Here is a 24,328-nt window from a genome sequence, read left to right as displayed (position 1 = left end):
AATAGAGATTTGGATGTTGAGGAAATCAATAGATGGCGGAGAGCATCCAGAAGAGATTATAAAATGAACTGAGATATATGTCAACAGGAACATCATCATTAAAAATGAAGAGGTACTAACCAGGTGCAGTAGTATACATTTGTAATCCTAGTACATGGGAGGCTGAGACAGGAGGGTTGCAGGTTCGAAGACAGCCTCAGCAAGTAGTGAGACTCTCAGCAACCTAGCAAGACCTTGTTTCAAAATAAAACTAAAGCCAGGTGTGGTGGCGCACGATTGTAATCCCCGTGCTTGGGATGCAGAGGCAGGAGGATTGCACAGGTTCAAAGCCAGCCACACTGGCTTAAGAGACCCTGTTTCCAAAATTTAAAAAAAGCATAAAATAGGCCTGGGAGTGTAGCCTGGAGGTAGAAGGGCTTCCAGGAACCCCAGTACCACCAAAAACAAAAAAATAATAAATAATAAATAAAACTAAAATAGGGCTGGGGGGTTAGCCCTGAGATAGAATGCCCCTGGGTTCAATCCCCAGTAACACACACACACACACACACACACACACACACACACACTCACACACACACATTGATAAAGATAACAAAGGAGGAATGGCCAGAGAGAATGAGAACTAAATAAAGTGATGCCACAGGACCCAGGGAAAGGAGAGATTTAAAGAGGGAATGCAGAGATAAAGAGCATAACAGGCCAACCACTAAGTGAGCTTTACCTATCATAACACACACACAAACACACACACACACACACACACACACACACACACACACACCCCTGCAAAGCAATCCAAATAGAGTTGTAGAGAGCATTTACTTGCTCAGTGCACAGATCTGGATGAATACTTTCTCCAATTCATTCACCCTGAGGTTTAAATAGTTGATAATGACATATAAAGTATTAGTTTTTTTAGGAATGAAGAATGGAATAATACACTGAGGTCAGACATTATCCAGCCAATACAGACGGGCTTCAGAGGGGAGAGTATGATGGGAATCTGGAGCTGCTCACTTCATCACAGCTTTTCCCCTTCAGATATAACCAGACAGGGGAGCCTTTTACTGTGCTGCTTATAATTGCTATCTGCTTATGAGTTGTTTCCAAAGACCAATGCATAGCCATACTTCTCCCCATGCTAGGCATGTGTGCATACAGAGGGTGCTTAGCAGAGCTATGCGAGATTTTCACCACCTGTTGGAATTTTCCTCAAGTTCATAATCTCTTTGTGGGTTTTGCTCAAAAATATCTCCCTCATTCTAAGACTACTTCTCTGTGCTATATGTATCTTGTCACCACCAAAGGTGATTCTTTTAGTGCTTAGGGTTTCCAAAGCACTTTTATATTTAATATATTTTATTCGCTCCTCACATAAACCTATGAGGTAGAAGAGTCAGTTGTTAATATTATTTACATTTTATGAACAAGAAAAGGCTCAAGGAAGTCAACTAGCTTACTGAAATTAGCCTAGTTAATATTTGTAAAAATAATAATAGCTAAAATGCTACCATATTCATCCTGCAGTACCACTGTTCTATGTGATCTACATATTAATTTATGTTGTAATTCATTTAATCCCTACAACAATCCTGCAAGGATATGACATTATTATCGCATTCTCTATAGATGCAAAGGCTCAAGAAAATATAAATCCAAGCTAATAAATGTGCAAGAAATAGTCGAATCAAGTAGTTCACCTTCTACAACAGTTATTCTGGCCTTGAACCTCATTTCCAAATAAATTATGTTATTTTCTATATTGTGTGGTTCCGGACTTAACATACAAATAAAGTGTTTCCTCCAGCACCTGCTACTTGAGCTAAATTATTTTTTCTCACTCCTCAAAAGTCTCCTCAAATTCTACTTTTAAGTTTCCAAAGATGCTGGGTATGTTATCATTTCTTCTTCTTCTCTTTATCATCCTCCTCCTCTTCTTTTTCCTCTCTTCTCCTTCTCCTTCTCCTTTTCTTCTTCTTCTTCTTCTTCTTCTTCTTCTTCTTCTTCTTCTTCTTCTTCTTCTTCTTCTCTCTCTCTCTCTCTCTCTCTCTCTCTCTCTCTCTCTCTCTCTCTCTCTTCTCTCTGTCTCTCTCTCTCTCCTTCCCTCCATTTTCTCTCACTCTTTCTTTCTGATTGGTAGCAATTATCAATTTCCATGGTATAAATGATTTCACCATGACTTATTTCCAGCTACCTACATGACATCCACTACCATGAAAAGCTCCTATAAATTTAACAATAATCAGTTCTAATTCTATCCCAAGTGCTTTTTAATATAACACATGTAAAACTTCTGACAAAAACCTTGTAAAGATGATTCTTTTCACAAGCCACATTTTACAGATAAGGAAATTGAGACACAAAGAGGTTCAGTAACTTTGCCAAGATCAAATATTTACCAGTGACAGAGTGAGAATTTAGGCAAGGCTGTGGGGTTGCTAGGTCCCTGTTCATTTCTGCTTTACTAGACTGCCAGCCTTCTAACCATAAGCTTGACCTACCAGTTTAATCATCAGTGTACCTAAAAACAAAAAGAAAATAATTGCTTCCAAATAACTGCCTGGTTTCCCAGCTATCCACCTGTCCATCCTATACATATGCTACTGGCAAAACTCTCTACAGAGCTGATCATACCAGTGTCCTGCTCAAATACCTTCCAAGTGTCTGCTACTGCATGAAGGATAAAATCCACACTCCTCATGTTGGTACTCAACATCCTCTGTGGTCAGTTCTAAAAGCCTCTCTAGTCTTCTGTACAGCTCCCCTGAAAGTTCTGTTTGCTTCAGTTACACCAAATTAATTGCAATTTCTCAAACATGCATATGTTTTCTTACTTCCATCTTTAATAATCTCTTCATTTGTCAAAGTCTTACCATCTTTCAAGGTCCAGTACAAACTCCACTTCCTCTGCAAAGTCTTCCCACATGCCCTCAGTAAAAATTAATTTATTTTATGCTTCACTGTTGTCCCTTTTACCCTTGATATCCTTGTTATATATAATATTTAAGACAATCTGTTTTTATTACAATTATATTCTATAATGTGGGAGATGTGTCTGTCTCCCCTACTGTAGAGTGAGTCTAAAAGGGGAGAGAGCAGGATACATTTTTCTTTATTTCTCTTCTACAGAATCCAAGACAGTGTCTTGCTAATAACAGTAGCTGAATGAATATGTGAATTTAGTTGTTAGGTGATTATCAATAAAAATATGAGCTGTTAACTGAGCGGCTCCTCTCTTCTTTCACAGCTTATGGCACACTAGCTACTCCTGGTCATTCCTTGAGGACTGGAAAACCAAACTACCTTCTCATATAGGGATGCGATTGATGGAAGCAATTAGGAAAATCAACTTGGGAAGCAACACAGCACCTGAATCGTGACCACAAGGGGGTGCATTTGAGGGTGATCAACTGGGAACTGAAAAAGTCCAGTATCAAGTTCTAGTCCTGGAAAGTCCTCCTCCATGGACTTGGAATGGCTATGGTGCATTTCATAGCAATCCTACCTTTGGCCACAGACATAATCACTTCCAGGACTGCAATCCATCCTAGAGGGAAATGGGTTCTTCACCTAGTGGACCTAAAGCCTCAAACTTCTTTACCTTTCCTATCCCCAAGTCTACCCTATTTCCTTTGTCTCTTTGTCTGTTGTCTCATTTTAAAGCCATAAAAAAGAAAATAGAGCTACATATCTACCCTCTGAGGATGTCTTTCCAATCACCTGAACAGTCCATATGCCCTACCTTCATGGCAAGGTAAAGAGAGTTGAGACAGTGCTTCAAAGGACTCATGGGGACTATCAAAATAAATTTCCGGGACATTTCTAAATAGAGGAGAAAAATAAAAATAACAACACCGCTTCAGTTGTGCACACACACCAGTCTAATTCCTAGCAGACATCTCCCTGCATCAATATAGGGAGGGTATCTCAACAGTGGGACTCCTGGCATTTGAGGCTGGCTAATTTTTTGGTGTCAGGAAATCCTATGTATTATAGGGTTTAGCAGCTTTCTTCTCTACCCACAAGATACTAATAAATCCCCCCTCCTCAGTTATAACAACCAAAAATACCTCCACATATTGCCAAATGTCCCTTGATGACAAACTCTCTTCCAATCGAGAACCATTGATACAGCTACTGACATAAAACACATGTGTTATCAGCTTTCCTGGCACAAATTGCCACATAAGTGAGCTATTTAAGCTGATACCCCATTGCTCTCAGCTCTGAATCGCCAGTTAGCAGCCCAATATCAGTTGCCCATCCCACTGGAATTAGTATCCATTACTCGGTCCTAGCATGTGGATGTTTCTAGGATTGGTGACAAGGTTATCATCTGTGGCCTTGGAAGTAATTCTCAATAGAACAGAGTATGTCTCCAACAGATATTCCATTCATGTTGGATACTATTCCTTTGAAAAGTCTCTTGCCTCTGAACCAAAACACAACAAAGGACAAAAAATATTAAAAATAAAAAAGGCAAATGAGCTCGACCCCAAAGATTTTTTTTTCTAACCAACTGCATATCTTTGTATAGAATCGTTTTGGAAGGATTTCATCTTATGGAATCATGTCTCAAACTCAAGCAACATAACATATATTCCTCAGCTACTTTAAGAAAACTTCTCTAAGGGTCAATAAGGCATTTGGGTATCTCTTCTGTTGTCAGATTTTCATTATCCTTCAACTACACATGCACATAGTTTTCTACCCAAACTCTTCTTTTCCCTTTTGAGAAGCTTAATATACATTTCTAAATAAAAATAAAATATGGTGTCACTGAATATTAAAAAATACTGCAGAAATTGTTCACAAATCTCCCAATAACGCATTTCTGTAAAATGAAGCAGTACATGTTTATATTATCCTGGTGTTCAGAATGTTTCTTTATGACGCTTTTTCCTTGGTGTTAAATGGCCTAAAGTACCATATGTTTCTTAATAAAAAGCCATGTAAAAACCTACATTAATAAACTGAACTCAAAGAAAAGCTGCCCCAAGACAGCTCTAACTAAGTCTTTTTATGGGCTTGCCAACAATTTCAAGATTGTTTTAATGAAAAAAATTTATGTTCCCGTCCTCATGGACCATAGCATGCCAGTTCCCTCTTTCCCCTACCCCATTCACCCCACCCCACTCACCTTTACCTCATTCACCCCAGCCTCCAAGTCCAGCCAATGCTCCAGTGCCCTCAGTAAATAGTTCAGTGGAAAGGCTGAGCTCTCTGGAAGCCCCTGTGCCTTCAAGGGTGCATATGTGCACAGCTGTTTACAAGTTCTCGCCTCCCAACATTACCAGGTACATGCTGCCATCCCCACTTTATCCTCTTTAGAGACTATGCCATTCAGAGTGGGCAGAGAAGATCTTTGGACCAGTGATTAAGAAAGTAAATTCCATGGAGTTCAGCCTACAGGACCACAAGCATATTCCCAGAATTAAAGAGCAGGGACTTCAGTCTTACATTCATCATTCTCCTTTGTAATTGCTTATTTGTCTGCTGGTCTCTGATATTAGATGGTAAATCCTTTGACAGTGGGATTGGATTTTGTTGATCATGTAGTGCTAGCATAATGCCTGGTTTGCCAATAGGGCTTCAAGTTATATACACTGATTAATTTGACTACTTTCAAATTCCAGTTTGACCAAATGCTGTCTCTAAGTTAATAATAAATGTCTGTTGATTAAATGATTGAGTGGAAACTATGAATGAATAACTGCTACAGGTAGGAACGACACGATGGTGTCTGTTGAGGTCCTGGTCTCTGCTTCCAATGTGGTCTCACTTGCTGCATCTTCCAGAAGGAGCAAATGCTGTGTCCTCATAGGACAGAAGGATGGAAAGGGCAGAAGAGCTTGGCTACTTCCCTCCTCCCCTTTTAGAAGGCACTAATCCCATTGATGAGGGTTCCACCCCTATGGCCTAGCCAATTCCAAAAGTCTCCATCTCTTTATAATACTACTGCATTGGGGCTTTTAAATGTGAATTTTGGAATGGATACCATTATTCAAACTATAGCAGTCATTATGCTAGCTATGTTCACCTGAAGCCCTTACCTTCTATGAACTTCAGATTTTTGCTCCTAAGGTGCTTCATAATGTCTGCCTTGTACTAGGTTTTATGAGGAGTAAAAGGATCATAGTAGGTACTCAGTAAAGGTTGATATTTTTAGTTCTCCTTTCATAGTAGAACCCCATTTTCTGCCACTACCTGAACTCAAGATTGCTGTGTGCAAGTACACACACACACACACACACACACACACACACACACACACACACACCAAACATGTGATATGAAATTGCCATCATTTGACAAAGTGAAGGTGAAATTCCACAGTGGTCCTCCCTTCTCCAAGAGAGAAGGAAGCAGCCTGGTCAGGAAGAAACACTGGCCAAGTTTGCAGTGGTGTCTATTGATCAAAACTTATCATCTTATTTATTTGTTTATTTATTTATTTATTTTGCAGTACTGGGGATAGAACCCAGGTGCATTCTACCTCCTAGATACACCCGCAGACTGATTTATTTTTCAGTACTGGAAATGGAACTCAGGGGCATTCTAGCTCCAAGCTACACCCCCAGCCCTATTTTTTATTCTTTATTTTGAAACAGGGTCTCACTGATTTGCAAAGGGCCTCACTAAGTAGCTGAGGTTGGCTGCGAGCCCAGATCCTTTTGTCTCAACCTCCCAAATGCTGGGATTACAAGTATACACCACCATGCCCAGCTTAATTTTTTATACTTTAAACAAGGTTTCATGAAGTTGCGGAGGGCCTCACTAAGTAGCTGAGGCTTGGCTACAAATCTGTGATCCTCCTATCTCAGCCTCTCAAGTACCAGGATGGGATTACAAGCATGTGCCACCATGCCCAGCTTTTTCCTTTTTTTTTTTTCCTGATTCTTAATACATTTATCTTAGAGGAACACTATCCTGTTGCCACAGAGCTAATAAAAAGAAGAGAGCATCACAAACTCTTCACAGTTCTCCAACAACAGCAGGATATTGCTTAAGATTTGTTTTGGTAGCAGGCTCTGGAAAAATGATCTTACCTTGGGGTGGGGGTGCACATTGAGACACTGCACTGGTGTTAAGTCTGATGTCTTTCCTCACCTGGAGTTATATCCAAAAAAATTCTGAGTTTCTTTGGAGTGTTATCATTGTTATTGTTTGAGTTTGGTTTTTATCTCTTGGAAGATTTTTTATGCTTCCAGATACAACACACACTTCCAAGATACACACACATTTTCACCTTCTTTTAAACACTTTTACCATTCTCATGTAGAGACAAAGAAGAGTGGGTACAATCCTGCGTGACCAGAGTCACAAAAAGGGATAGGAATCATAAGATGAAATGCTGAGGTCATAGAGAAAGCATGTTCCAGCAATTTGGATGTTTTAACAAAAAGAAAGAGCTGCTGGAAGGCAGGATGCTCAGCTCCCTGCTGATATGCAAGCAGATGCCGGGTAACCTGTCAGAGATGCAAGGCAGAGAACTCTCTATTTTAAGGGGAGTTGCGCTAGATGTGAAAAAAATGAAGATGTCGTGTCTCTATGCTAATATAAAGTTGTCCTTATTTCTGGCTATCCATGTTTACTTAAGTTGAATGAATTTGCATACTTTATTGTCTGACCAGGCCAAGTGAACCCAGGATCAGGCCGGCTCCTATATGAGTGGCTGGCGCTTGGCTAGGATGGAAAATACCTTTCAATCAAGCATTCAGTATGGCATGCCACACAGTTGTTCTCCTAACCTCCTTGTCTTATCTGGCCAAATTTACCTTTTTTTTCCTCTTTTTATCATCAGACTTGTTTTCTCCTCTCTCTGGTTTTCATCTACATGAAAAGGTTCTGACCCTTGACTTCTCTTGACTCCCAGTTGCCACACATGCCTTGACTTTTGTTTGTCGGCTTGGCATTGGAATTTCTTCTTTGTCTTGATCTTAATTTATATTTTCACCCAATTACTATCTAAATTTTTACTATAATGATAAAGTGATTGAGCTCTGGATTTGCCTGCATTCAGATTCTGTTTTTCACTGGCACATGTTGGATAAGTTACTTTATTCCTCTAAGCTTTGTTTTTCTCAACTACTAAATAAAAATGAAGAAACAAAAAAGGAAATTGTTCAAATAGTATTATGTCCCTGTGTAAAGGCATCACAACTGATCTTACTAGAAGGAGAAGAAGGAAACATGTGGGATGCAGAGGGAAATACAAGTGATGTGTGCGTGTATGAATACATCACTTGAATCTCACTATGATATATAATCACAATGCAACATAAAAGTATGAAAAAGAAATAAATATAGTACCTATGTGATGAGCTGACACATGATCTGTGTCCAGTAAATGATACTTCAGTTATAATTTCAAGAAGACCCCTGGATCAGTCAAGGTTCACTAGAGGAACAGGACTCATAGGAAATGTACATGGTAAAAGGGGATTTATCAAATTGGCTTGCATTCCAAAGCAGTGTAGTCTCAAGCAGTTACAAGTAGGCAGAGAACCCGACGCACCAGCAGCTGGTTGAGCAGTCCAAAAACTGGAGCCTCAGGAGCAGAGCGACTGATGATGCAGTCCCAATCCAAGATGGAAAAGCCAGGAAACTCTCCAGAAAAATGATGGTTAAAGTCCAGTTTGAAGAGCTCAAGGCAGTTAGCCCAGGCAAGAACAGATGCATTTTTCTCAGGAAGAATCACACAATCCTTCATGCCCCTTTCTTCCTTTTAATCCAGGCCCTGTGCCTCTCAGAACAGTGCTGCCCACACTCAGGGCAGGACTTACCCTTCAATCTGCTCTTACATAAGCCAATCATCCCATCCCAAATCACATAATCTTAAGTGTTTCATAATCTAATCAAGTTGACAACCCAGGTTAAATATCACATCCCTGTTCAGCATATCCCCTCAGGTTCCAACTTCCTAATTCTTCTTGACGATTTGACACATTTACCACCATCCCAATGTGAATTAAATCTTAATTTAGGCTTCCCTTTCTCAATAGGCTGGATACTTTCTGGCTAATTTAGTTATAAACACCTTTCCATAAATGGAGTCCTATTAAATTGCTTTATGAAATTGAGAACAGAGTTCTCTCGAAAATATTTTGGCTTTGGAATATAATGCAGATGAGTCTCAGAATTCACAAAAAATTAAAATAAAAAGTGATAACTTACCAGTGAAATATCATCTATATTCAAAACAGTTGTCATACTCTGTCCACATAAGGACAAGGCAGCAAGCACAAGAAGTATGAGCCCTCAGATTCCATCCATCTGTGAGGCACAATCCTTTAGAATGAATGTGTGACTAAATTCATGAATTTGTGAGTTTAGAAGTCTATCCAGCAAAGTGAGATCATTTGTCAGTGTTGCAAAATCACCACTCACTACTATGTTTAGCATTATTATTCTGTGTCAGGACAGCCAACTTAAAGAGAACCAGATATCACACTGGTCCAGACAAGAGGGCCGTGAAAATGTTTTTGATGAAACAGGCACAGTGCATACTTGTTAGCCATTGGCTGTTTCCTGAAGATGTCCATCAATCTAAAATTCACCAGACTTCTGGAAGCAGGACTTGAACAAAGCCTAACTCCAAATCAATATTCAAATAGAACTAAACCCAAATGTTATTGTTTCCCTAAACCATAAACTGAACCAACTTTCCTGGAATAAAAAGAAAAAAAACCCTACTAAAGCAGTTTGATTTGAAGCCAAAGCTTTATGTTTTATAAAACTATTGAACTGGAACAAAATCAGATCACAGTATTCCCTGAACTAAATTTAAACTAAACAACTAAATTTTTATTCCTTTCAAATTGAATCCCTGGCTACAAATAAGACTTACTTAAGTGCATGTGATATTTAATTCAATCTATGTAAAGTTTATCTTGGGTAAATTTTTCTGGGTATCAATTTTCTTCTTTATACAAAGAGAATAATGATCCCTGCCTACTTCAGTAGAGTTTAGTGGAAGGATTAGGTTGGATACGCAAGCAGTTATCGTCGTTGTCGTCGTCGTCGTCATCATCATCATCATCATCATCATCATCATCATCATCATCATCATTATCCAACCATCCATCCATCAACTTTGTGTCCAGTATACAAGGGGTCAAGTGTTTCAAGTCCTCCAATATGTTTACTGGCCACCAGAGGGCAGCAGAAAAGTAGAAACCCTTGCTGGAACTTGAAACTTTTCCTGTTTATAAAGACAGGCACTGAGGGCTTACTATGTGCCAAAAGTGTTCTGAGCACAATGCTTATATTAACAAGATTAATCCTTCAAACCACGCAATTGCTGGGCATGGTGGTGCACGTTTGTAATCCCAGCATTCTGGAGGCGGAGACTGGAAGATCGCAGTTTGCTGACAGCCTAGGCTACTTAGTGAGGTCCTTCGCAACTCAGTGAGACCCTGTTTCAAAATAAAGAATAAGAGAAATAGGGCTGGAGGTGTAGCTTGGAGATACAATGCCCCTGGGTTCCATCCCTAGTACCACAAAAAAATAAAAAAAAGAAAAACACAGTTGAGTAGATGCTGTTATTATTTACATAGAACAGATGAGGAAACCAAGGCAAAGATAAGTAAAGAAATTTGTCCAGAATCCTTAAACTTGTAGGTAACAGAGCCAAGATTTGGACCCAGGCAGCATGGCTACAGAGCCCCTACTCTTCACCGGCCACTGTCTGCCTCCATCTGAGACTCATTTTGGAGGTCACTAACCTGGGAGAGGTTCAGATCTTGGCCTCATTTGTAGGCACAAGTGGAACGGCAACCCAGGATGACCTAAGAAAGTCTGTCCACAGTTTAGGTCCCAGAGCAAAGAGAGTGGAGACTTGAGCCAGAGGAGCATGATGTTGTCAACAGCCATGTGAAGAGAGAGTTCACGGCACCAGCACTGACCACGGCAACCGGGGGAAGGTTCACTAAAAGGGGAAGCAATGGGATTCAGGCATAGATGTAGGAAAATGCTCAGGACAGTTGCCCTTGACAAAAAAATAGTTATTGTCATAGTGGCTGAGTCCAACTGGCCCATCCCTCTGAGGCTGCAGTATGTCCTCAGATTTAAAAAGCCAATACTAGCAAGACAACGCAGAGTGGACTCCGTTCCATTTTCATGGCAATTTCCCTTTTTTAGGGGGGTTTGCTTATTTTTAAAAATGAGAAAAAAGAACATGTCATTCTAGTCATCACAGCTAAGCCTCTCAAAATAACAGTCCATACTAATTTCCCAACATCTTCGTTTCCCACACCCTCTTCAACCCACTCAAGTCAACCTTTGGCCCTCATCCCTTTGCTGAAACTAACCTCACGCAGGTCACTAGCCTCTGTCCAACGTCAGATCCAACAGCTGTTTGTCCATCTTTTCAGATGCATCTGCAGGATTTGACATTGTTGGTTACTTCTTCATGAAACTGCCCCATGCACACACTGTGATTTGAAATTTTTTTGAACATCCTCAATCCTGGATCTATCTCCACCCCACTGATTACTATTTTTAGTCTGCATTACTGACTTCTCCTTTTGTCCACTACATCTTGTTAAAAATAATGCAGAGGTTGGAGCCAGGTGTAGCTCAGTGGCATAGTGCTTGCCCAGCATGTGCAAGGCTCTGAGTTCCATCTTCACCATTTCAAATAATAATAATAATAATAATAATAATAATAATAATAATAATAATAATATAATGCAAAGGCTTCTGACTGGTCTCTTACCCTGCAGCCTGGATGCTCAAACCCATTTTTATTATTGCAGAGACAACTTCCTAAGATACTAATCTGATTGTGGTTTTCCCTTGTTTCAAATCATTACATGGTTTCTGCTTCCAACATCATGAACATTATTTAGCATGGCATTCAAGAGCCCTCTTGGCTTTTTGTCTGCTTTTCCATGTAGTTCTAGCAATGCCCCAAATTGTGCCCTTTAGTCTATGTACACTATTCAAAGTTATTCCAGTTCCCATAGCTTGCTCCTCAAACCTCTTTTCCTTCACCTACTTCAAAACTCAGCTCAGTCTTCTCCTTCTACAAAGACTTCCCTGAAATCAGGTCACCAGCAGAGATGCTGGTTTCCTGAGAGAACTCCAATGCACAAGAGCCATCAGAGAGCAGGTCATTCACAGCTCATAAATCTCCTGCAGACTCCACCTCTCTGAACAAGGGACCACGTGGAATTTAGGTTGGTATCCCCAGTATCTAACACAGAGAGACACCTAACATATAGCTCATGAGTAAATGGATTTCCTTAAGAGCAAAGGAAAGAAAACAACAAAGAATGATGAAATGGAGACACCACAACTGGTACATTAGTGACTATAAAGTGGTGGCACTATCAATGGGAATCCAGAATTTTGAATCTATCTCATTCACTCTCACAGATTGAAAGGGCCGTGGTAATACTGAAAGCCATAAATTATAAGACAAGTGAGCGTTATCATATTGACTTTATTTCATTATCAATGAAAAGGCAAGGGGAATGTTAATGAGAACCAGGAGGGGCAGGCTGCAGAGTGGGCCAGGTCTGAGTGGGCTGCTGGCCTGGACAGCAGACAGCATGGCTGGCTTTCCTCTGCCCCATCGCTTAGTGGAACAAGCCCCGACAGTTTAACATGGAGCAGAAAATGTGCTTTCTGGGTAGGTAACAGGGCATTTAACTTATTTGACTAGAATCGTGTGGACAAGATATTTTTTTGTTTGCTTGTCTTGCTAAAAGGAGTAGAATCTATTCCCCTGGCCTCACCCCCAGCCTCTAACTTAGTAGTAATTTAATAGCCTGAGAAAAATGTGTGTGCAGATATTCCCCATTTGTTTAGAAACTTCAGATAAATGCCAATATTGCTCTAATCTGTTGTCCTAGCAGAGAACCCAACTCCAGTTAGGAGAGGTAGAGACCAAGGCAGTGCCTGTGTGGCATCCACTCACCTGCTAAGTTTTTATTTTTTGTCTTGGCTAAGATAGAATGGAAAATATGCATGCCCATGTCTTTCCTAGTCCACTCTGAACCTGAGAAAGACTTCAGGTTGGAGAGCGAGGTGAGAGGAGTGGTGGAGCAGATCATGCATTTATTCTATTGCTGTACACTGGGCAATGACAGCATCCCATTCCTTCCCAATAGACTCACCTCCAGTTTCTGGTACAGCATGGAGATGACATGTGAACTTTGTATCCAACCTTCTGGGTTCAAACCCCAGCTCTGCAAGTTCTCAGCCATGGGACCTTCAGACAAGTTATCTAATGCCCTTGAGGCCTCTGTGCTCTCCATTCTAAGATGGGGATGGTCAGACCTTCCTCAGAGAGTTGCTCTAATGAGAAAAGGCCTGTAAAATGCTTGGCCCTGAGCCTGAATCAGCACTTTGTAAAAGTGAGCTGTTATGATTTGAATTCTTAGAAACTGGATTGGCTTTCAAGAAGCTCCAAATCAACCCAAGCTCGGTGTGTCTTTCCATCTGGCCTGAAACATTTGGCAGCCCTGGGATGACTGCTGTGACAGTGAGGGCAGAGCAGCCTGTCAGTTGAGGAGGGAGAGCAAGCCTGCTCCCTATGGCTGAAGGTAATCACCCTTGCGATCACAAGCAATTTTTGCTACTGTCAGCAACACTGAGCCAATGTTGATCTGGACAAAGAAGTTGGCTCACTCTTAAGTTTGTTCATATATAAGCCAATCTATCAACAGAATTCCAAATGCCCCCTCTTCTGAGTGATGAGGTAACAAAGGAGTTGACAGTCCAGGTCCTCATGTCTGGAATCCTGCATCCAACTGCGTCCTGCATCCCAAATATCATATCAAAGTGAAAAAGAAAGCATAAGAGAACTGGGCCAACTTTCCATGTGAAATGCTAAACATAATTTTATTTTCAAATTTCAGACTAAGTTCCCAGGATTGGCCACTGGAAAGATTCTTTCTGGGTTTTCTTTTCTAACATCAGATGTATAACTCATAGGATAAATAAAGATGTTGCTTCCACAGTCATTTGCTTAAGCCTAATCTCCTTCCTGTAGATATAACATAGACATTTCAATAGAGAGACACCAGTGGAGAAGAGGAGCGAGGAGAGGTTAATAAAAGAGTCTTGGAAATCTTCCCAGATTTCACAACCGCAGCCCTTTTAAAGTAGTCTCTTAAGGGAGGTACTGGAAAACCACTACAAGGGCACTTTCACTAATACACATCACCCAAATTAAACAATGAATGTATTTCAATGATAATAACAGGTCTGAGCCTTCAACTCAAGCCTCACAGAATACAGAGATGGTATTAACCAGGATTCACTCAGAGAAGCAAAGTCACAGTAAACACACACACACACATGCACGCATATACATATATGTGTATGTACACATACGTCTGACTATATACATATAGGAGTATTTATTGGTATCCACAGGACATCGGTTCCAGGACCTCTCTGTAAATAATAACTTCTGTGGTTGCTGAAATTCATTATATAAAATACACTATTTGTATATAACCTATGCACATCCTCCCATATACTTTGTCATCTCTAGGTTACTTATAATACCAAATACAAAGTAAATGCCACGTATGTAGTTGCTACACTACCTTTTTTAGGAAATAACAAAAAAAGTCTGTACACATTCAGTACATATGCAATTTCTTCTTTTCTGTCTCTGAATAGTTTCTGTTCAAGATTGGTAGAATTTGCAGATGCAAAAAAATCACAGACACGGAGGATCAAATGTATATAGATACCCTACAATTCTGATTCTCCATATGAAGACTGGTCAATAACACATGCGTGCGTGCGCGCACACACACACACACACACACACACACACACACACACTACAGCAATTTGTCCTGGAAGTCCACAGGGCAGGCAGTAGGATGATGAGATTATGTTAGGAAGAAGAATCCACAAGCATGAGCTGAAGCCCCACAAGGACAGACTAAAATGTGTGCCAGTGTTTGTTGCCTCTGGCATAAATGGGATTCAGGCCAGGGCCCTTCATCATAAAGCTAAATACATACACCTGCCCAAGCTGTTGAAGAAGTTGAGGGAGGACCCAGAGGAAGATGAAGCAGTTGCAGGCTAGATATTACCTCACACCTGAGGGGAGTCCACAGATTAGCAACAGCATGGTGACCTACAAGATGGCTGCTCACTTCTACCCACCAATTCTCCCACAGCCCTCTTGTGACCCACCCTTACTAGAAACACACAGAAAAGAGAATTCTGGGAAATGGAGTCTCAAGCCAGGCCAACACCACGAAGCCAACACAAAAAGGTATCAATGTCTCTACCCCCAACTTCTGTGTCACTCCCTTTTGGGAAATACCTTTCCCAGTATATGGTTTAGAAGTCTGTGGAATAGCCGGGCGTGGTGGCGCACGCTTGTAATCCCCGCGCTTGGGAGGCGGAGACAGGAGGATGGCACAGGTTCTAGTCAGCCTCGCTGGCTCAAGAGACCCTGTTTCCAAATAAATAAAAAAAGGTCTGGGAGTGTAGCCCAGAGGGAGAAGGGCTTCCAGGAACCCCAGTGCCAATAAATAAATAAATAAATAAATAAATAAATAAATAATAAAAAAGAGGTCTATGGAATAAAGACTTCTTACCTCATCATATTATTTTTTCACTATTTATTCACAGACTCAAAATAATTATTAACTTCAAAAGCAACTTGAATATTTAGAACTCTCCTTTGAATTCTTAAGACTTAAGAGAGACCATTCTGAGCGTTACAATGGAAGTGAGTTTATCCTATTAAGACCCTCCCTGTCCTACACATGTGTGTGTACACATGAACACAACTAATCTCTAGGTTATGAGCTCCATTCCACGGTTTCAGGTGTCGTGTATGTATTTTCAATATCCAGGAACTGTCCGGGGTTGGCAGGGATGCTCTGTATGGAGTGAGTGAACTGTCCCCATTGTCCGCCCTGAGCACTGGTGGCCTTGAGATCCAGGGATCACTTTGCCTGACACCGGGTCATCTGGAAAACATCAAACCTGGGCTACTTGGCTGCTCTTTAAAGTTATGCATGTCTCTTAGTTTTACAATAACCCTAGTGTATTGGGATATTAGAGGTGAACATTGCTCTTTTAACCAACTCTTTAAAATAGAAAAAAAAATATAGGGAGCGATCACATGACAATATTAAATATCTTTTTCATTATATTTTCTAATAATTCTCAAGCACTGGTAATAATAAAAACCTTCATAATGTGTTTATTGAGACCAGTAATCAATGTAGGATGGAATTTTCAATATAATAAAGGCAGCTCAGGTTTGGTAGAACTCTGGCCCTATGATGAAATATAAACTTGACTCCCTTTTTCAGGCATTGAGGTAGTAAAACACAAGAGAACTTCCTAATGGAAATGAGACTATTCTCATTAAATTAAATGAGACCATTTAATGTGGGTGAAAGTGATTTAAAATTCACACACCTCCCGCAAATATGTTCTTGATTTACTTTTTAAAGAGCAAAATGGGTTTAGTAAATATTGCCAGGTATAATAAATCATAAAACATTTAACACCGATTTGTCAAATGTAGTTTACATGAACTAACACTTAGCGTTATTTATGCCAGGCTGAATGAAATGGCTGATGTGTTCAGAGGGTTTTCAGCCAGTGAGGAAACATTCAGTGAGCAAAGGATTGTGCTGGGCGGTAAGTGGGTTACAGAAATTACACAACACTACAGTAAAAGTACTTAGCATCTGAATGGAGTACTCAATAGCAGAATATGAGAAGGGCTAGTTCGTATCAGCTCCATTTCACTTACACCAACCAATTAAAAATCACCCTTAATTATCTGACTCCACCCATCACCCCCATCTGGACACCATCCATCAAGAAAGCCCCTGGCCTCTAAAATATTTGCCTTGAATCTACTATCCCCAATTTGTCTCATCCCATCTTGCATTCCATTTTCAGTAACAAATCTCCCATCTCGGATGGCTTCGCAAATCTCTTCTGGGGCCAGCTCTTGGTTCTACTCTTCAAGCATGACTGTTACTTACAGTATAAATATGTAAAACTTGAGTCACTCTACGTAACATCCTGATGCAATTCCATCCCTGCCCTGAGGCTCCACCCGAATGCAGGCTTATTTGGCTAATGTCGTTATCCAATCTGTTCTGAAAATTGTGCACATTCAAGAAGGAAGATGCCATAGGGATTTGTATCAGCTTCTTCAGAAGTTAAGGTGGGTCACAGAGGGAAGATGAACAACTTAATCAGTGAAGTCGACTCCTTTTCATGCTCATAAACTGATTCCAAAAGAAGAGAGGACTTTGCCAGGAGACCAGACCACGGTTTCAATATGTGTTTCCTAAAACCATAAATAACATCTTCCTTTTTATTTATTTCATTTTAAACTTTTATTGGTACAATGTAATTATAGTTATAATTATACTCAAAGTGATACAAACATACACACACACTTCCCATGATGTATTTCCCTCTGTGTACCCATCCCCCTTCTTTCTCTCTCCCCATACATGTTAGTGAAACCTTGCATGAACATAACCTTATTTGAATTGTTCTCTTTCTCAATCCCTTTAATATTTTATTTATTTAGTTAGTTCTTTGTGATACTGGAATTGAACCCAGGGGCATTCTACCTTCCAGCTACACCTCCAGCCCTTTTTATTTTTTTTATTTTTTGCTTTGAAACAGGGTCGTGCTAAGTCAGTGAGAATCTTACTGTATATCTAAGGCTATCCTGGAACCTGCAATCCTCCTGTCTCAGCCTCCCAAGTACTGGGAATACAGGTGTGTCCCACCAGGTACTAACATCTTTCTTTCAAACATCAGAGCCAATTTGTCATCTAAGGCAGAACATATGCTGTTTCATTTGTTACTCTTCCACCTGTCAACTTTGAGGTCAAGAATTCAAAGTTGAAGCTGGGCATGGTGGCACATGCTTTCAATGCCAGCATTTGAGAGGCTGAGACGGGAGGATCACGGTTCACAAACAGCCTCAGCTACTACTTAGTGAGGTCCTTTGCAACTCATTGAGACCCTGTTTCAAAATAAAGAATAAAAAAATAGGGCTGAGGGTGTAGGTTGGGGGTAGAATGCCCCTGGGTTCCATCCCCAGAACTGCCAAAAAAAAAAAAGAATTCAAGGTTGATTTTTTTTTTTTTATCTAGAGCAGGCTTTATGATGAGGGCTTGAATTCTAGGGGAGATAAATGGAGTTTAGGGTTGGTTGTAAAGTTTGACATGGCATGCTTAGAGTCAGATACAAGAAAAAACATATCCTCTTACATGAAAGAAAATTAAGGTTAAGAACATGGGTGGCAGCAGGCTATTAAATCATTGTGCCCTGTTAGTGTTCTATAGTTTTCCAGTAAGCATTGAGTTTTGTTTTGTTTTGTTTTTTTGAGGGGGAGGGTGATCATCACCTAATCTTTGGGGTTTTTTCATTTATTTATTATTTTTATGTGGGTCATATTGAAAATGGCATACAATCACACCATGCTTGGTTCCCTCTCCTCCCCCACCTCCCTTTCCTCCCACTTCCAACAATGAGTGTCCAGAAAACGTTGGGTTTTTAAAATACTGTTCTTTACCAATGACCGCAGGTCAGCATCTGGCTGGCCACGATGAATCTGAGGGTTTAAGGTTATTTTCCACTGGAAATATACTTAACAGTGCTGTTTTTATGGGACAAGAAAAGATACCGGAACTCTAGGAATAGAGGGAGAGGTATAGTATAATAAATGTTTGGAAAAGAGGCTCTAAAATCCAGGCCAAAGGAAGTCTATTCCCCAAGGGAGTCTTGACCTTCTATATCAAATGAGTGCTCCACCCACAACCAGACCTTCACTCTGCTATAGTTTCCATTTGTTGTCCTCTGGTGGCAAATGTGTAAACCATTACACTTATATCCCTGCCATAGGACCTCTTCATCTCCAAGGTTACGAATTTCAACAGGAAACTCTGTTAAGACCAAGCCTTGCTTATAGCCTAGTGAGACTTTCTTTTGTGGTCTTGTCTTGAGGACATACTGTGTTCTAATCCCCAAATTACACCATAGCAGACATTGCTGGTGTCTATGCTCAGCTTCAGGGCTCACTCTTGACTTCAGCTGGAGCTCAGAGGAGTATCTCTACTTCCCCTTGCACCACCAGAACCCATCTTAAGACTGTGATTTGTTTTCTTTACACCTTCTAACCCCAGGCCCGACACCATTACCACAGGAGTTCGATTGGTACAGGAATAAATAGAGCCTCAGAGTACAGAGGAGTCCATGATCCCAGAGAGAACTCAGTTCCTAATCCTTTTGAAATGGAGTTCAATGGACCTTTTAGACATCACAGCAGCATCAAATTCCATTTTATATCCTGACGAGTTTTCCTCTCCCCATTACTTAACTGTACCCAAATACTATTCTCATCTTCAGATTTTAGGAGAAGCTGAAATAATACCCACAAAAAACCTAGAAGTCATCTCTCTCTCTTTCTCTCTCTCCCTCCCTCCCTCCTTCTCTCCCTATCTCTCTCTGGCTCAGGCTCTTTCTCTCTCTCATCTACATATGTGCTCAAAATCAATGATGTAAACTTTTCATAACCTGTCAGAATATACTTAAGCATGACTTCCCTATAGTTATTTGGTTATGAAAACTTGTCTTTTAAATAGGACACAGTACATATGCTTATTCCCTTGAAGGATTGGTTGCTACAAGAATAGTCATCCTAATAGGAAAATAGGAAAAAGATATAAAACTATTGTTTTCAGACATCAACCAAAAATCAGTCCAATACTGATTCTTGGGAAAAAAAAGGAAGAAAATCTGGTGATCCTTAAAATTTCAACAGCTTACTACCTCGGGTGGAGGGGAAGGTGGCATTCAAGAATGAATCTCTCAGAGAACATTAACCCAGAGCCTAAACAGTCTTGCTGAATAAGGGATCAGAGAGAGAAGTTGCAGGGAAGGACTACTGAAAAAGAAGGTACAGAGTGAGGGCTCTGAGAAGTATACAGAGAGTCTCCTTAAATCTTGGTTAAACAGTCATAAGCACATGTATAGATAGGAATTCCCTGAGACCAAGAAAATAAATACTGGAATGTAGTCAGGCAAACAATTTCTGGAGGTCATAATGGAGACCCAGTGTGGAGACACCTTGTAATTCACATGAAGTTTGATATGGCCTTTAAATATTTTTCAGCTTTGTAGAATGAAATTATCCCTAGTGTACAGGATTGCTCTGGACCCGACTTAACAGAAATTAAAAGCATGCTGCCCATGTATCAAACTGATCCAAAATAACTTATCTTTACACCAGACTAAACACCAGCGCCTCAAAAAAAGGTCACAGCACACATTGTTCCATCGTGTAAAACTCAATTTTCAGTATCCAATGAAAAAAAAATAAACATGCAAAGAACCAAGAAAATATAAGTTATAATTGAGAGACAATCCCATAACTATAAGTAGATCTAGACAGAACAGAGAAGATAGATTACCACATATAGAATCTTTAAAAAGTTATTATAAATATAAAAACATTCTCATGGATTTTATATGAATGTAAAGGGAAGGTGGATGTAAAGGGAAGTGCTAATATTATTGGGAGAGAAAGATTAGTATTTATTTATTTATTTATTATTTTGGTACTAGGTACTGAAGTCAGGGGTGCTCTTCCTCTGAGCTACATCCCCCGTCATATTTTTCTATTGGTACACTGAAAGAGTGAGATTCATAGTGACATATTAATATATGCACATAACATTATTTGGTCTGTCTTCTTCTCCCAAATACCCCCTTTCCCTCCCCTTTCCTGTCACCAGTTTCATCCATTTTCCTGCAAATAACATTATTTAATTCTTCTTTATGGATGAGTAAAGCTCCATTGTGTGTGTGTGTGTGTGTGTGTGTGTGTGTGTGTGTGTGTGTGTGTAAACCTAAATTAGTTTCATAACTTGGCTATTGTGAATTTCCCCAACCATTTTTTAAATTTTATTTTATGACAGAATCTCACTAAGTTGCCCAGGCTGGCCTTGAACTTTTGATCAACCTAATTCAGCCTCCCAAGTAGTTAGGATAATAGGTGTGCTCCACTGTGCCCAGCTATCATTTTTTAAATATCCAAGTGGAAAATGTAGAGAAGAAACATAACGTATATGAATGAAAATACACATGATATAATTCATAGATTAGATGCTGAAGGAGAACAAGACTTTTTTTTCCCTGAAACATCAGAACTTCTCTGTAAGAAATCTTATACGAAGCTCTTTAGGGAAATCTGGATTTGCACAAAGGAATGAAAAGGTACAGAAAAGGTGGATATATGAATGATCTTGTATTCATTTCTTATTGTAGCTATAACAAATTACCACCAACTTAGGGACTTAAAACAACCTAAGTTCATTATCCTATGGTCCTGGAGGTCAGAAGTCCAAAGTGCATCTCACTAGGCTAAAAGATGTTGACAAAAGAGGCTTCGAAAGGCTGCTTATCTTCCTTGGCTTCTAGCCCCTTCCATCTGAAAGCCAGTAATGGTGGCTAGAGCCTTTCTCATTATGCTTTCTCTTTAATTCTGCCTTTTCTGGCACGTAAAGGCCCTTGTAATTAGAGATCACCACTCCACACACACACACACATTCTCAGATATCCTCTTTATTTTGAGGCCAACTGGCTGGAACAATAACAAAATTCTTAACCTTAACTCCCTCTTCTTTATAAAATAACACTCACAGGTGCTGGAGGTCTGGATAAGGGACAGTTTTGGAGGTAATTATACTGCCTACCACAAATATAAGTGAAAACTTCTACAGTTTTAATCCTACTAAAAGCCAATTACTTTATAAAATTAAAGAATTTTAGTAAATTCAAACAAAAGAAAATTTTAATTTAGATTCATAATTATTTAAATGAAGAAAAAGAGAGAATTTTATAATACTAAAGAGTATATTTTCACAATAAAGATATGATGGTTATGAATATCTTTGTATCCAAAAATATCCCTAAACCCCCAAAAAAACTAAAAAGCTAATAATAAATCTATGAGTTTAATGCTAATACTTAAAAATTAAAAGGTCCATTCTTCCTGAAAATTGAAAACATTTTGAAAACAAAACAATGCCATCACCAATGATAAAACTTCTTTCTTAACTTTTGTGTGTGCAGGACATGGTATTAAGCTCAGTGGCATTCCACCTTTGAGCTATACCCCCAGCCATATTTTATTTTTTGTTTTGAAACAGGGTTTTCCTAAGTTGCTAAGACTGGCCTGAGAACTGGAGAACCGTATCTCAGCCTTTCAAGTGCTACCATTATAGGCATGTGCCACCACACCCCACCTTCTTTCTTAATGCAAAAAAAAAAAATTTTTTTTTTAAAGAGAGAGAGAAAGAAATCCAAAGGGAATTCTGGGAAGGTGACAGCAGAGTCACTGTAAGTTTTTGGTTGTTATTGTTGTTGTTTACTCTTTCCAGATTCCCACATTAAAAATAGCAACTAGAAAGCAAAATCAAATTCTCATTAATATCATTTATATTAAAAACTAGAATGCTGGGCATCGCGGACAGCCTCAGCTACTACTTAGTGAGGCTCTCCTCAACTCAGTGAGACCTGGTTTCAAAATAAAGAATAAAAAAAAAAATAGGGCAGGGGGTGTGTAGCTCGGAGGTCAAATGCCCCTGGGTTCCATCCCCAGACCCGCAAAAAAAAAAAAAAAAAAAAAAAAAAAAAGGTTAGGTATTCCTGAACCTTCTAATGAAACCAAGTGGGGGGCACAGCCCTGTAGTTCCAAAAGAGAACAGCAGCTGAGTCAAACCTTTCTCCTATTCAATGGCAGATGGGTGCAAGGGGCTCACAGGAAGATGTGCCGGGGTCAGAGCAGCCTCAATTCAGAAAGTTCTCAACACTGACTTTTTAGAGCTATGTATAACAAGGTTTAACACTGGGAGAAATTGTTGAAAGCAAGAGAAGGGATAAGAGATAAAGGCAAGAGATGATTAAGAGAAAAGCAGCAAACAAGAACAGAGCCAAGAAGTCTCAGAGTGAACCACTGCTGTATTTTTCTAACATGACACAGACTCACCCTCCAAAATGAATGAATGAGCCCAGAGCCCGGAGTCCTAGCCGGTTCCTTACCCAGTTTTGTCCCGCAGTCGCCCGTCTCTCCTTCTTTCAACATGACAGATGCTGCTGTGTCCTTCGCCAAGGACTTCTTGGCAGGTGGAGTGGCCGCGGCCATCTCCAAGACAGCAGTAGCGCCCATCGAGCGGGTCAAGCTGCTGCAGCAGGTGCAACATGCCATTAAGCAAATCATCGCAGATAAGCAATACAAGGGCATTATAGACTGCGTGGTCCGTATCCCCAAGGAGCAAGGAGTCCTGTCCTTCTGGCGTGGTAACCTGGCCAATGTCATCAGATACTTCCCCACCCAGGCTCTCAACTTTGCCTTCAAAGATAAATACAAGCAGATCTTCCTGGGTGATGTGGACAAGAGAACCCAGTTCTGGCGCTACTTCGCAGGGAACCTGGCATCGGGTAGTGCCGCTGGGGCCACGTCCTTGTGTTTTGTGTACCCTCTTGATTTTGCCCATCCCCATCTAGCAGCTGATGTAGGTAAAGCTGGAGCCGAGAGGGAATTCAAAGGCCTCGGTGACTGCCTGGTTAAGATCTCCAAATCTGATGGGATTAAGGGTCTGTACCAAGGCTTTAATGTATCCGTGCAGGGTATTATCTACCGAGCTGCCTACTTTGGCATTTATGACACTGTGAAGGGAATGCTTCCAGATCCCAAGAATATTCACATCTTCATCAACTGGATGATCGCACAGTCCGTCACTGCCGTTGCTGGGTTGACTTCCTATCCATTTGACACTGTTCGCCATCGCATGATGATGCAGTCAGGACGCAAAGGAACTGACATCATGTACACGGGTACAACTGACTGCTGGAAGAAGACTGCTCGTGATGAAGGCGGCAAAGCTTTTTGTCAAGGGCGCATGGTCCGATGTTCTCAGAGGCATGGGTGGTGCCTCTGTACTTGTCTTGTATGATGAGATTAAGAAGTTCACATAAGTTATTTCCTAGGTCATTCCCCTGCGGACAGGCATGTTGTATTGTATAACATATCTTGAGCATTCTGGGCAGACTGGGCTGTCTGTTTATCACTGGCAACTATTTACTGGTTGAAAATGGGAAGCGAGAATATTCATCTGACCAGTTTTCTCTTAAGGCCATCTCCATGATGATGAAATAATGAGGGACTCAATTATATTTTTTATTTCAGTCACTCCTGAAAAATAACAAATTTGATGAAATAAAAAGATATAAAAAAACAAAATGAATGAATGAATGAATGAATGAGTGAATGAGAGGGAGGAAGGGAAAA

The 24,328-nt window shown here is 40.2% G+C and overlaps 1 protein-coding gene across 1 annotated transcript; it reads left to right on the top strand.

Moving 5' to 3' along the window:
- Positions 1 to 23,120: 23,120 nt before the first annotated feature.
- LOC308261990 (ADP/ATP translocase 2-like) lies at positions 23,121 to 23,993 on the top strand (the record flags this gene model as incomplete). The annotated part of the gene is made up of 1 exon (XM_080694233.1): positions 23,121 to 23,993. One exon carries the CDS (start codon positions 23,121 to 23,123, stop codon positions 23,991 to 23,993), a length of 873 nt encoding a protein of 290 aa, XP_080550359.1.
- Positions 23,994 to 24,328: the final 335 nt, after the last annotated feature.

The sequence above is a fragment of the Muscardinus avellanarius genome (assembly GCF_963383645.1).
Source record: "Muscardinus avellanarius genome assembly, chromosome: 4".
Lineage (NCBI taxonomy): Eukaryota > Metazoa > Chordata > Mammalia > Rodentia > Gliridae > Muscardinus > Muscardinus avellanarius.
The sequence above is the reverse complement of the archived record's forward strand: the minus strand, read 5'-3'. Positions and strand labels throughout refer to the sequence as shown.